This window comes from Vulpes lagopus, chromosome 17 (genome assembly GCF_018345385.1).
Source record: "Vulpes lagopus strain Blue_001 chromosome 17, ASM1834538v1, whole genome shotgun sequence".
In the NCBI taxonomy this organism is placed as follows: domain Eukaryota; kingdom Metazoa; phylum Chordata; class Mammalia; order Carnivora; family Canidae; genus Vulpes; species Vulpes lagopus.
The window spans coordinates 31,140,426-31,153,662 of NC_054840.1; the positions used below are offsets into that span (position 1 = coordinate 31,140,426).

The following is a 13,237-nucleotide window of genomic DNA, read 5'->3' on the forward strand; positions in this document are numbered from 1 at the left end:
TAGGTTTGGTAGGTTTTTAGGAATTTATCCATTTCTTCTAGGTTGTTAATTTGCTGGCTTATAGTTTTTCATAATATTCTCTTATAATTGTTTGTATTTCTATGAGGTTGTTATTATTTATCCTCTCTCATTTGTGCTTTTATTTTTGAGTTCTTTCTCTTGCTCTCTCTTTTCTTTTTTTTCTTTTTTTTTGTGATAAGTCTGGCTAGGGATTTATCAATTTAATTGATTTTCTTGAAGAATCAGCTCCTGATTTCATTGACCTGTTTTACTGTTTGGTTTATTTCTGTATCATTTATTTTTGCTCTAATATTATTTATTATTTCCCTTCTCTGCTGACTTCAGGCTTTAGTTGTCATTCCTTTTCTAGCTCCTTCAGGTGTAAGGTTAGATTGTGCATTTGAGATTTTTCTTGCTTCTTGAGGAAGACCCTGTATTGCTATGTACTTCATTCTTAGAAGTGCTTTGGCTGCATCCCAAAGGTTTTGGGCCATCATGTTTTCATTCTCACTTGTTTCCATGTATGTTTTATTTCTTCTTTGATTTCCTGGTTTACCCATTCATTCTTTAGTAGCATGTTGTTTAACCTCCATGTATTTGTGGTCTTTCCAGATTTTTTCTTATGATTGACTTCAAGTTTCATAGTGTTGTGGTCTGAGAAAACACATGGTATGATCTTGATCTTTTTGTACCAGTTGATTCCTGATTTGTGACCCAGTATGTGATCTGTTCTGGAGAACGTTCCCTGCACACTCTAGAAGAATGTGTATTCTGTTGCATTAGGATGGAATGTTCCTAATATATCCGTGAAGTCCATCTGGCTCAGCGTATCATTCAAAGCTCCTGTTTCCTTGTTGATCTTCTGCTGAGATGATCTGCCCATTGCTGTAGGTGGTTGGTAAAGTCCCCTACTGTTACTGGATTATTATCAATGAGTTCCTTTGTGTTTATTGTTAATTGTTGTATGTATTTGGGTGCTCCTAAGTTGGGAGTATAAATATTTACAATTGTAAATTGTAAATACAATATTTACAAGTATTCAACAATTCTTGTGAATTGTCCCCTTTATTATGATAGTACCCTTCTTCATCTCTTTTTACAGTTTTTGGTTTCAAATCTAGTTTTATATAAGTATGGCTCCTCTGGCTTTCTTTTGACATCCATCAGGTAAATGGTTCTCTCCCCCTCACTTTCAGTCTGCAGGTGTCTTTAGATCTAAAATGAGTCTCTTGTGGGCAACATATAGATGGGTCTTGTTTTGTTGTTGTTGTTGTTGTTTATTCATTCTAATACCCTACATCTTTTGATTGGAGCATTTAGTCCATTTACATTCAGAGTGATTATTGATAGATATGAATTTATTGCCACTGTATTACTTATAAAATCATTGTTTCTGGAGATTTTTCTCTTGCCCTTCTAGTTTTTGGTCCTTTCCACTCAAAGAATCCCCTTTTATATGTCTTGCAGGGCTGGCTTAGTAGTCATTAGCTCCTTTAGTTTTTGTTTGTCTGAGAAACACTTTATCTCTCTTTCTGTTCTGAATGACAGCCTTGGTATATAGAGTCTTCTTGGCTGCAGATTTTTCCCCTTAAGCCTGTTGAATATATCATGCCACTTTCCTCTGGCCTGCCAGGTTTATTTGGAGACATCTGATGCTAACCTGATTTGTCTTCCCTTATAGGTTGGGATTTCTTTTTTCTTGTTGCTTTCAGGATTTTTTCTTTTTCTTATCTCTTTAAGTTGCAAATTTTACTACAATATCTCTTGGTGTTGGCCAGTTTTTGTTGATTTTGATGAGAGTTTTTTGTACCTTCTGGATTCGAATGACTATTTCCTTCTCCAGATAAGGGAAATTTTCACTTATAATTTGTTCAAATAAACATTCTGCCCCCTTTTCCCTCCCTTCCTCTGGACTCCTATTATATGAATGTTATTATACTTTATGGAGTTCCTGACTTCCCTAAATCCACATTTATGATCCAGTATCTTTCTTTCCCTCTTCTTTTCAGCTTCATTATTTTCCATAGTTTTATCTTCTGTGTCATTTATTCATTCCTCTGTTCTTCCCTTCTTGTGGTCATTACATTTGGTTGGTTTTGCATCTAAGTTATATAATTTTTTATTTCAGCTGGAGTCATTTTTAGGTCTTTATCTTTGCAGTCAGGATTTGTCTGCTATATTCTATGCTTTTCAAGCCCAGCTAGCATCCTTATGATTGTTGTTTTAAATTCTGGTTCAGGCATATTACTTGTATCTATTTGGATTAGTTCCCTAGTGGTGACCTCTTCTCATTCTCTCTTAGGGATGAATTCCTCCATCTTGGCATTTTATCTAGGTCTCTGACTTTTGTGAGCTAGGAAAGCCTGTGCCTAATCCTATTTCCACTAGAGCTGAAGCTTTGCAGCAGTCTATGATCAGTAGACCTAGTGCATGCAAGGGATTTGTGCTGGTCTTCTGGGGGAGGGGCCCACTGCTGCTCTGGCTCTCAATCACACTTGCTGTAGTTAAGAAGGCACCTGCAGAGCGCAGGGGGGCAGGGCTTAGTGTAAGCAGCTCAAGCCTTCATTATGTGTGCTGTGCAGCTTGCTGAAGTCTGTCCTTACTGATGGAAGAGGTGAAAAACAGTGTGGGCCTGCTCTCTTCCCCAGAGAGGAGAGTTCACATCCCCTGCTGTTCAGGAAGCCCTCACAGAAGAGCAAACAATCCCCCTCCTGTGTCCCAGTCTTCCATCAGATCCCTGCTTTCACCCTGTCTGTGTCAGAGCTGTCTGCCCACTCAGCAGTATGCTTCTCCTGTGTTTTATCTTAGATGTGCGGCTGGGCTTCAAAACCCTAAATTTTAGGGAGCTGACACAGTGCAGACCCAAGCTGGTACTCTGTAGGAGGGCCTCATCACGGTGTGGCTGGTGTCTTTGGTCCTAGAAAAGCAATTGCACAACTGCGCAGGAGCTTGGATTTTATGGTGAATTGTAGCAAAGAGCCGGCATCCAAGTTAGCTGCCCTCAGCAGGTGCTTCTGCTCTATGCTAATGACCGGGGCAGCTTTATGGCATCCACGGGCTTTTTCTGTCCCTGGAGAGGTAAAGCACTCCCAACAAGCGGAACTATCTCTCCCAGCGCGACCCAGGGGCTCCTCAGATCATACTGTCTGCTCCTGGGCCTCTGCCTCTCTTCTCCACAGGAGCACCACTGTGTCCACCAGGGTTGACCCTGGCAAGTGCAGACTGCTACAACTTCAGACTCTCCGCGCTGCTGCTTATAAAAATATGGCCCTTTCATTTTCCCAGTCAGCACTTTTGGGCAAGTGTTTTTCTTATGCAATTCCCTGTGTGCTGCTTTCTCTCTCCCTGTCTCTATCCTCTATCTGTGATCAGGCCTCCCTTTCCTCTGCTGTGCTTACAGTTCTTTTCTCCCCCAAATCACATGTCTCTGTACCTCCTACCTTTCACCATGGCCCTCAGGTAATGCAGTCTGTTCTCTCAGGCCTCAGAGGTTCTCTCATTCTGGGAGCTCAGAATGATGTATAATAATCTAGCTGTGTTGGAGCGATGAGGCAAGCATAGGGTCATCCTACTACTCCGCCATCTTATCTTCTCCTCCTCAAGCGATCTTGCCCCAAAGGTCTTTAGACTTATTTTTTTTCTACTTTTTTTTCTCTCATCTAGCTTCAATGTCACTAACTCCATGCTTTATTCATCTCCATTCAGCTATTATGCCCATCTATTGACATTTTTTAGTTCAGTTATTGTGTTTTTCAGCTGTGAAATTTCCAGTGGTTTTTTTTTTTTATGATAGTCACAGAGAGAGAGAGAGAGAGAGAGAGAGAGGCAGAGACACAGGCAGAGGGAGAAGCGGGCTCCATGCACCGGGAGCCCGTCGTGGGATTCGATCCCGGGTCTCCAGGATCGCGCCCTGGGCCAAAGGCAGGCGCCAAACCGTTGCGCCACCCAGGGATCCCTCCAGTGGTTTTAAAAACATATTTTCTCTGTCTCTGCTAAGATTTCCTATTCTCTCAGTAACTGCAGGCGTTTTTCCTTTACATCACTGAGCATGGTTATGACCACAGCTTTAAAGTCCTTATCTAATAATTCCAACATACAAGTCTTTTCTGGGTTGGCTTCTGTTGGTTGTCATTTCCCTTGAAAATGAGCCACATTTTCCTGATTCTTCATGTGTCAAGTAATTTTGAATTGTATTCCAGACATATGAATGTTCTGCTGAATATTGTTGAATATGCTAACTCTGGATTCTACTATAAACCTCCACAAAGGACTGTTTTGAAATGCATTTGACTTGGTTGGACTCAAACTGAAAAAAGTCCCCCATGTAGGTCCAGTTCAGTTCTTTTTGCCTTTAGCTACCTAGTGTATTCCCTGCTGCATACATGGTTCAGGGTCAGCCAGAGTCCTGGGCACAGTTTACACAGTATGGGAGCTCCCAATCCCTGGCTTTCTCCCTTGTGGTATTTGACGTCCACATTCCTCCCCAGCATTCTTTCCTGGCTCTTCAGGCCACAGAAATGCCTGTTTGCTATCAGAGCCTCAGCCAATCCAGTCTCACCATGTTTGCATCCTGCCTTCAGGCCAGAGCCCTGCAGATGGGGAGCTCACCCCCTGCTGATGCCTCATCCATGTTTCAATTGCTCTCCTCAAGAAATATGGTTTAGTTTGCCCTCCAGAGCTTTCACTTGGTTGTTGTTACACTTCCCCTTGGGTTGTCTGGGAAGGGCCAACTCTGTATCTCAGAATAGCACATCCCTGTTTCATTTGTTTCCTCCCCTTCCTCCCCTATCATCTTGTCGTCTCTTCCTTTTCAATTTTTCCTTTTTTTTTTCTTTTTCTTTTTCTTTTTTTTTTTTTAAAGATATTTATTTATTTACTTATTTATTTATTTTAGACATGCGGGAGGGGCAACGACACAGGAAGAGGGAGAAGCAGGCTCCATGCCAGAGCCCGATGTGGGACTCGATCCCAGGACCCCAGGACCACGCTCTGGGCCAAAGGCAGGCTCCAAACCGCTGAGCCACCCAGGGATCCCCCCTTTTTTTTTCTTAATTGGTACCTCTCTGTTCTTCCTCTTTGCTGCCTTTTCCTTTCATTTCTCCCCACCTTCATCCCTGTTCCCAAACACATTCAGCCCATTAATGCCACCAGCAAGGCAGTGCCACTGGACCCTAAACCTGCCTCTCAACCCTCTCAGTGGTAGCTCTCCCAGGAGTGAACCATCACAGTGGTCTTTCTGATGGATGCCTCTGTGGACGTAACCAGTGAATGCTTCTCCTTGGCAGTGTGAGGTGGTGGGCTCCCTGAAGGCCTTGCACAAGCTTGTCGACAGCTCACAGCTGACCGCAGACCTCGATGGCTCCTTTCCCTACAGCCATAGTGACTGGATCTGCTTCCGTAGGGTAAGGTATATCTCACAGCCACTGCAACTACCAGTCTCCTGGGACTTCTCCTTATGCAGATGTTTTTACTCACACCTGAACAGGCATCCCTACCCTGAGTGTCGTGCCCATCACAACTGCCATTCACAGGCTGCTGGAGAGCCACTGTGTGGCAGGCTTGGGAGTACCGCTAAAGTCCAGTTCTGGGCTGGGAGGGTGCTGCTCTCTGGCGCTCCTGTGGACACTAACGGTGTATCTGTCGTCTCATACCTCTCCCACCATGATAGAAGCTGGAGTCCTTCACCACAGATTGCGAGGATGCCATTGTATTCCTACAAAATTCAGTCCACTCCCTGAATATTCACAGAACTCTAAGCACAACACAGGTAGGTTCTCATGTATTTTACTTTATTTCACAGGTAGGTAGATGGGAAGAGGTTTATCCAAATCCACCATCCATAGCAGAGATTTTCAAACCCATTTTGATTTAAATCCCTTTCAATTAGCAAAGGACTTCCAAAAAACCACTTCCTCCCCCTGTGACCAAAAAAGAAAAAAAACTTCCACCATGCTCAGAAGAGAAACAACACCACTGCAACCAATACATGTGTTGGTGTGCCACCAATGCCTGAGTAATTACTGTTGGGACACAGAGGTGGACTGGCTGGAGGAAAATCAGCAGCCTAGAGAGGCCTCAGAGACACCTCGGCGGAGTTTGCAGGGTGTGTGGGCAAGATCCATACGTTCCTGTCCAAATGCCAACTCTCCTCCTGCTGCCAAGTTCCACACTTCCCCTCTTTTTCCTGTCCTTAGTCTCACCATCCCTTGGGCGAGAGCATCCGGGGCAGCATTACTTTCCTGCTGGGACAGGTGTCAAGTGTTAGTTGAACCCTGCTTTCAGCTTGATTGATGAGGACAAGAATATAGGTCCACTCCCCATGGAAGAGAGGGTTCTATGTATGCTTCTCCCACCCCATGCAGGAGGTCACAGACTTAATCAACAAGCATAAGGCAATGATGAAGTGTGTTCTGGAAGATGCACTACTGGTCGCCCTCCGGCTAGAAGGTGGCACCATGCTGGCACGGCTGAAGAGGGAGCAGCTTGGTAGCAGCCAAGACTACCAGTGAGTGTCGTGCTGGGGCAGCCCATCCCTGGGGAAGATGTCCAATTCTGTCACATGCAACAGCTCCCAGGGGTCCAAACCTCCATTCTTTCCCATGGGCACACATTGGACCAAAGTCTATCTATGTTTGTATCCTCCAAAAAATGTAGCAGATTCCTTGGAATGCTCAAGTGGAAGGCAAACCCACCATAATGGATTCAGCAGAGGTCCTGACTGAATGCTTCTCTGTCTAATTCTGTCCTGGGGAGCCCTGTCCACCCACCACATTTTCCTACCACCTCTGAGGCATGCACCCGTGGTTCCCAGGCATGTTCCTGTTCCTGCTCTGGTTGTGGACCTCCTTGGAGCATCCCCTTTTGTGTTAGATGTAAGGATGTAAAGAGTGCAGTTTTCCCTTTTTAACTAGGTTGTCACCAACAGCATATTCCTCGGGTGATTGCCATGAACAGCTAGTGGTCAGGACTTGGTTTTCTGACACTTTCTCTTCCAGGGATGCCATCAAGGTCGCCTCCAGGTTGTACAACCAAGTGGACGAAGAGGTCCATAGGCTGGTCCTCACCTCCAACAGATGTCTGCAGGAGCTGGAGAGGCTACGGGAAATAAGGATGCTCCAGGAGGGACGAGACCAGGTAAGTACTCCAATCTGAGAAACCAAAAGAGAAAAACATTTTGAAACTCTGCTCCTGGGCAGCCCTGGTGGCTCAGCAGTTTAGCGCCGCCTACAGCCTACGGCGTGATCCTGGAGACCCAGGATCGAGTCCCACATCGGGCTCCCTGCGTGGAGCCTGTTTCTCCCTCTGCCTGTGTCTCTGCCTGTCTCTCTGTGTATGTCTCTCATGAATAAATAAATAAAATCTTAAAAAAAAAAACTCTGCTCCTGAAATAACTAATGTTAACATGCAGTATATTATAAACCAGACTTTTCTCCATATACATATGCATATAGAAGCTTTCAAAAGTTTCCACATATTTTTATTTAAACCTTATGCTTTTATCAACCACTATTTCCATATAAGAGAATGTGAAGCAGGAGTGCATGCATGGCCAGCAGTCAGTGTAGGGCAAGGTCTAGAGGGGCTGGAGGCCTTCTCTGGAGGCCCGTGTGTCCCTTTGGGGCTGTCCGGGCAGGGGGATGGCCACTGTCAGGGCATCCTCAGGTGAGGTCCCCAGGATGGCCGGCATGCATGGTGGTGTGTGCAAGCCTCACCTTCCGTGTTCATCTAGCTCTGTCCCAAGTCCTGGGCTCTCCTATTTCTCACTCTTGTGCACATCACTGCACCTGTCGTTCACACTTTGTGATTATTTACTTAGGATAGGTTCGTAGGGACAGGGATGGTGGGGTTAGGGCTGCAATTTCTGAGGTTTTTACACATATGCCAGGTGGCCGGGCAAGCAGCCTGCCCAGTTTAGATTCTCAGCAGCAGCCTGGAGAGTATCTCTTCCTACTGACATGAAAATAAATACTTTTTCATCTGTCTGTGGGTTATTTGTATTTATTCTCTAAGAAATGGCTATTCCACACACTGGCAGGCTTGCACAGCTCGAATTTTCACTGGTATGCATGTAACTCACCTCTGGTCACATGGTGAACATCTTCCCTGGTTTGTGATTGTCCTTCAGCTTTGCCTAGGATTGAAATTTCTACCTTAGGGTCACAGAACGACTGATGCATTCCACCCTAAAACTTTTATGGTTTGAATTTTTCCATTTATATCTTCAAACCAACCAGAATTTCTTTCTGTGAGGCTAGAGGTGGGACTTCAGCCCTGAGGGGTCTCTGCTCCGTTGACCATTTCCTGCTCTTCTATCCAGAGGTTCTCAGGTCATGTTTGTAAAAACCCAGATTTGACATTTTTCTCTATTACTCTGTCTACGAAGCGTGTGTGCTCTGATGTCTCTCCTCTGCCTGTGCATCGGGTCACAGCAGAGTTCAGTGGCCGTAGATCCAACCCCATCACCTCTTCTGTGGTCCCTAACAACCCCTGGTGTTGCTGTCCAAGGAGAAAATGCATAAAAATGAAGTCTTAACCCGGGACGTGTTCACTGTGAATGAACGATGTTGCTACAGGAAGCTGTGGGGTGGGCAGGGCTGCCGTTGCCCCCCCTCCACGGCCCAGCTCTCCCAGAGAGCCCCAGAGTTTCCTTGTGCCACCACCTAAAGAGCATCTCTGGGATATATTTTGCATAGTAACAAGTTGCAAGATGGAAAGTTCTGGATCCATGTTTCAATTATCTTATTTCCATTTCCTGCAAACAGCCTGCCCAGTTACACCCTTGAGCCATGAAGACCTGTTGATTCCCATCCACAGACTGAAAGGGGCCTATAGGTAGAAACAGCGGTTACAAACTGAGAGGCAATGATGCTGTGCAGCCACTGAGGATACATCTGAGTGCGCGGCTGGTTTGCATCAGGATGGGTGCACAGCCGTGGGAACCAGCTCCTGAGTGTGTCTGATGCTCCTTTCCCCCATGATCATGGAACCTTCACACATTTAAAAATACAAAATTCTTCTCCTGAATAGATCAAATTATGATTTGAAAGAGGAAAGGAATTCCTGGCCGCTTGGAGCTGCTCTGCCTGAAGAACAGGCAGCGGCGGCGGGGGTTCTAGACCTCCCACAGCCAGCTGATGGAGTGTCCACACCAGAAGACACACATAGAAACAGAGTGAGCACCAGGCTGGTGCTGGTAGTTTCTTCATGGGCTACAGCAGAGGAAGCGATCTGGGACTTCAGACGGTGCCTGAGCACCGGGCTAAGTGGATGCAGGGAGCGCTGGCCTGAGGGGCCCATCTGTCTGACATCCGCCGTGGAATCACCTCCAAGGGATCTGCATGTGCTATGGACATGGAGGGCACGCTGTCCGTGCAGGCCAGAGTGAGCTGCACCCTGGGACAAGTGGCCAGCACCCCACCCCCGACAGCATGCCCTGGGATCTCAGCCACTGTATGAGGAACTTATTGTTCCAAAGGGACAAGCAAAATGAACACGTGAACTTTTCTGTGCTTCTCAGCTCAGCTGTAAAAGTATACTTCTTGCCAGAGACCCTAGAACAGTTGCTGCAGCACAGCACATGCCATGCAAACTCACCAGTACCCTGGAACTGCCTGGCTGTCACGCTGCTGGGGCCAGAATTCCCAGGAGCACAGCTCTTCCTGATGGGATCTAAGGCATCAGGGAAGGCCTGGGCAGGGCTAGGGACTCTCTGTCCCCGTCACGGCCTTCTACACCAGGCAGAGGTGTGGAATTACCGATTTCATAGTCTGTGTAGCCCTGGCATCCGGCGTCCCTGGAACAACTCCTCCTGCTATTCTTAGGGGCTGTAGAGGATTCAGATCCCATTGGGCTCAGATGCAAACTCATCTTGCCTGCCCTTGGGGCGAGTCTGGCTACCAACTCCCTTGGTGGGCGGAGAGGTCTTCCTGTTGCTCTGGCCATCTGGTTACCACGGCCCTGGATTTGGGGCACCTGCAGAGCAAAAGGAGCATGAACCAGGTTTACCTGAGTTGCTCATTAGCTGCATGAGATTGGGTGGGATTGGCAAGGCCATGGGGGCCATGACAGTCTTCCATTGTCCTGACCAGCATCCCCCTTTGCCATGCAGGTGGACAGGTGGATGCTGCAGTGTGGTGAGTGCCTGGGACACCTGGGCCCGCAGCCCGTCGCTGAGTATCTGAATTGCTGGCACCAGGAGGCCACAGAGCTGACTACACAGAGCTTCCCTGGGGCAAGCATGGCAGTGGCAGGCCTGGGCAGCCCGCAGGCCCTACATCGGTGGCACCCCTTATGGCTGCAGAGCCAGCACACCCAACTCTGCTTCCAAGAGGCCCTGTCTGGGGCTACCCCAGATCCTGGCACCCCGCCTCTGGGCCGCAGACCCCTGAAGCATGAGCTGGGCCAGGAGGCTGAGAGGAGGCCCCATGAGCCATCCTGGACGCCCTCCACTGACCTGGAGTGTCCCGCTGGGGAGCGGGCCCCACTGCTGCCTGGCCCCCCTGGCCAAGCCTCTCTGCACAGGCAGGAGGATGAGCACCTGGCCCCAAGTGTGCATTCCCCACACGACAGCCCCACTTGCTCCCCTGAGCCCATCCAGACACCTGCCTCCCACCCCAGGAAACATTCTCTGAAGAAAACTATGAGAAAAACACAAAGCTTTGAGATTCCACAACTTGACAGTGGCCTCAGAGACTCCCACTGGCCAGGCCACACTGGGGTCTTCATCAGGGGCCTGGAGGTGACCAGCACCGTGGCCTCCGAGAAGAAACCCCCATCAAGGCCACATGCTGAGAGCCCCCTGGTCACTCGGAACCAGAGTCTGTCCTCTCCCTCCAGGACCCACCCTTCCAAGGAGGACGGGAACAAGCAAGCAGGAAGGTGAGGCGGACACCCCTTCAGCCTGTGGGTGTAGTGGTCAGTGCAATCCACAAACATCCCTCCAGGTCCACCGTGTCCTGTCCAGGTAGCACACTTGCATTTGATTTTAGATAAGATGTTATTTACCTCCCCGTGTTCAGAATAGTCATTGAAAACTACTTCCTTTTTTCATGGCTCACCCGCTCTGACGGTTACACAACCAGCTCTCATCATTTGAGGCCAATTTATAGAAAATCACACCTGAAGTATGAAGACTTTACCTTAAAAATTACTTTTTAGGAAAAGTCTTTCAGCATGGAGGTGAGAAGTACGTGTGTTTGCCCATTGCCCAAATGGAGATGTCCGTGAATCTGTTTAATCTTTAAGAAGATTTGTATTAAAAAATATATCTTTTATTGACCATAGGATGGAAACGTGGGCAGGAAGTGCACCCAGGCCTGATGACAGGTAGTGACACACCTGGTGCTACAGCCTGCCGCTTGCACTGCTAGCCTGTCAGTGTGTGGGGTGGATGCAGTGGGGCATCTTCCTCGTGTCCTTTGCTTGTTTGCTTGGTGGACATGCTTCCTCCTCAGGCAGAGAACATCTCTGAACTGAGATGGCCACCAAATACTGTCCTTTATGTTTCAGGTTCCTGTGTACCCTTTTTGGGGTGAAACTTGAGGTGGAACAGGAGGGTTTCGTTTGGGATCACCTGAGGGTTTTTCCGGAGGTTAGAACCACCCTCCAGCTCCACTGAGCACATCTTGAAAGTTCCAGAGGCACAGAGCGCAGGAATAGGGGCCCTCCAGTTGCCAAGAGCCCCCAGGCACCCACAGCGGACATCCTCAGTCTGCAAGTTGGGAGCCAAGTTTGGGAAGCCTTCCCCCTCTCACCTGTCACAGGCCCTGGGCCCACAGCACAGCGCACAGGGCATATCCTCCCGCACCAGCGCCTGTAGGACAAAGCGTTAAACTAACCCACTCTCGTGAAAACCCAGGCCTTGTGCCAGTTGCCCAGAGGGACTTCCTGTCACTAGGCCAGTAGTCAGTTCCCACCATTATGTCCTCATGTGTCAGTTTCCAAGTCATTTGTTCCAAATCCTCAGACCATGCTAGTGTTGTTTCTGAATATTTAATGGTGCCTGTTTTCAGCAAATATGGACAGGAACTGTGCTGTGGGGCTGGGGCTGGGGCCTCAGGTGTCTTATGGGCTCCTGACTAGCCAGGAGGTATTTGGGAGGTGTGGGGAGTGTGGGACGGGAAGGGACAGGCTCTCCAGCTACAGATGGACACATCCAGCAGCCATTCTGACTGCAGGTGTATCTCCTATCATCGGTTGCTTTTAGCTGCTTTCCAGTTTAAAAGAAAGCAAGTAAATCCACGTAATAGAAAAAAAAAAAAAAAGACTATGAAGTTTCATGAGTATCTGGGGATTGAGTAATTGGGGAAAGCTGCTGGCAGCCGGGAAGAAACTCTCTGGCGCCTCTGAAGGGCCTCATGCAACAGGGACGCATCCCCAGCTTGGACACAGCACAGCCCTCTGTCCACCTCCTGCTGCCCACCTCGGCCCCATCCCAGGCCCCGAGGCCCTGTGCTTCCCCTCCGGCCTCTGGGTCCCCTGTCTCCACCACACAGAGCTGAATTTTCAGAAGTCCCTTCTGGTAGGTTAGCAGTGCATGGGAACCTGGCTCCCGGGGTCTTGGAGCTCCCACCACAGTCCTCTTTGCAGTGTTCAAATCCTCTTCCTGCCAGAACCGTCCTGGCAGAGGACTCCAGGTTGAAGTTAGGGGCCCTGGCAGTCTCTCCTGTCCACCTTCTGGAAGGATCTTTTATCCTAAAAGGCTGTGACCAACAGTATAGAGGCACTTCATGCAAGCAGCTTCTAATATGCACCTCCTGTATCTCCAATCTTACTCGTTTCCATCAAAGGAGCAGTGTCAGGTGACAGAGCACATGTGACAGGATTCATTGCTGCCCCGTACGATCGTGTTTATTCCTCTGGGCTTGCACAGCATTTTGTTTCTATGTGAAGCAGGAGGGACGCTGACCTAGGGTCTCCCGAGGCCTGGAGTGAGGCCGAGGCCTGCACCAGCCTGAGTGTCCACCGCCTCTGTCTTCCAGCAGCCGACTGCAGCACATCATGGCTGAGATGGTGTCCACGGAGAGAGAGTATGTTCGGTCCTTAGGGTATGTCATTGACCATTACTTTCCAGAAATGGAAAGAACGGACCTGCCCCAGGACCTCCGAGGGAAGCACAGCATCGTTTTTGGGAACCTGGAGAACCTCTATGATTTCCACCGCCAGCACTTCCTGGCGGAGCTGGAGCGCTGCCAGCACTGCCCCTTGGCGGCAGGCCGCGGGTTCCTGAGACACGTGA

At 48.3% G+C, this 13,237-nt stretch overlaps 1 protein-coding gene across 3 annotated transcripts in view; it reads left to right on the plus strand.

Annotated features, from left to right (window-relative positions):
- Window positions 1–13,237, plus strand: part of PLEKHG4B (pleckstrin homology and RhoGEF domain containing G4B) — a 79,972-nt gene that overhangs the window by 57,490 nt on the left and 9,245 nt on the right. For all 3 annotated transcript variants that reach the window (XR_005984289.1, XM_041731988.1, XM_041731987.1), the window contains exons 8-13: window positions 5,286–5,402; window positions 5,669–5,767; window positions 6,363–6,505; window positions 6,996–7,134; window positions 10,109–10,878; window positions 12,981–13,233. Coding sequence is in view for 2 of the 3 variants with exons in the window: in XM_041731988.1 (XP_041587922.1) it covers window positions 5,286–5,402; window positions 5,669–5,767; window positions 6,363–6,505; window positions 6,996–7,134; window positions 10,109–10,878; window positions 12,981–13,233 (1,521 nt within the window). In the remaining variant the exon portion in view is untranslated. The remainder of the gene's footprint in view (window positions 1–5,285; window positions 5,403–5,668; window positions 5,768–6,362; window positions 6,506–6,995; window positions 7,135–10,108; window positions 10,879–12,980; window positions 13,234–13,237) is intronic.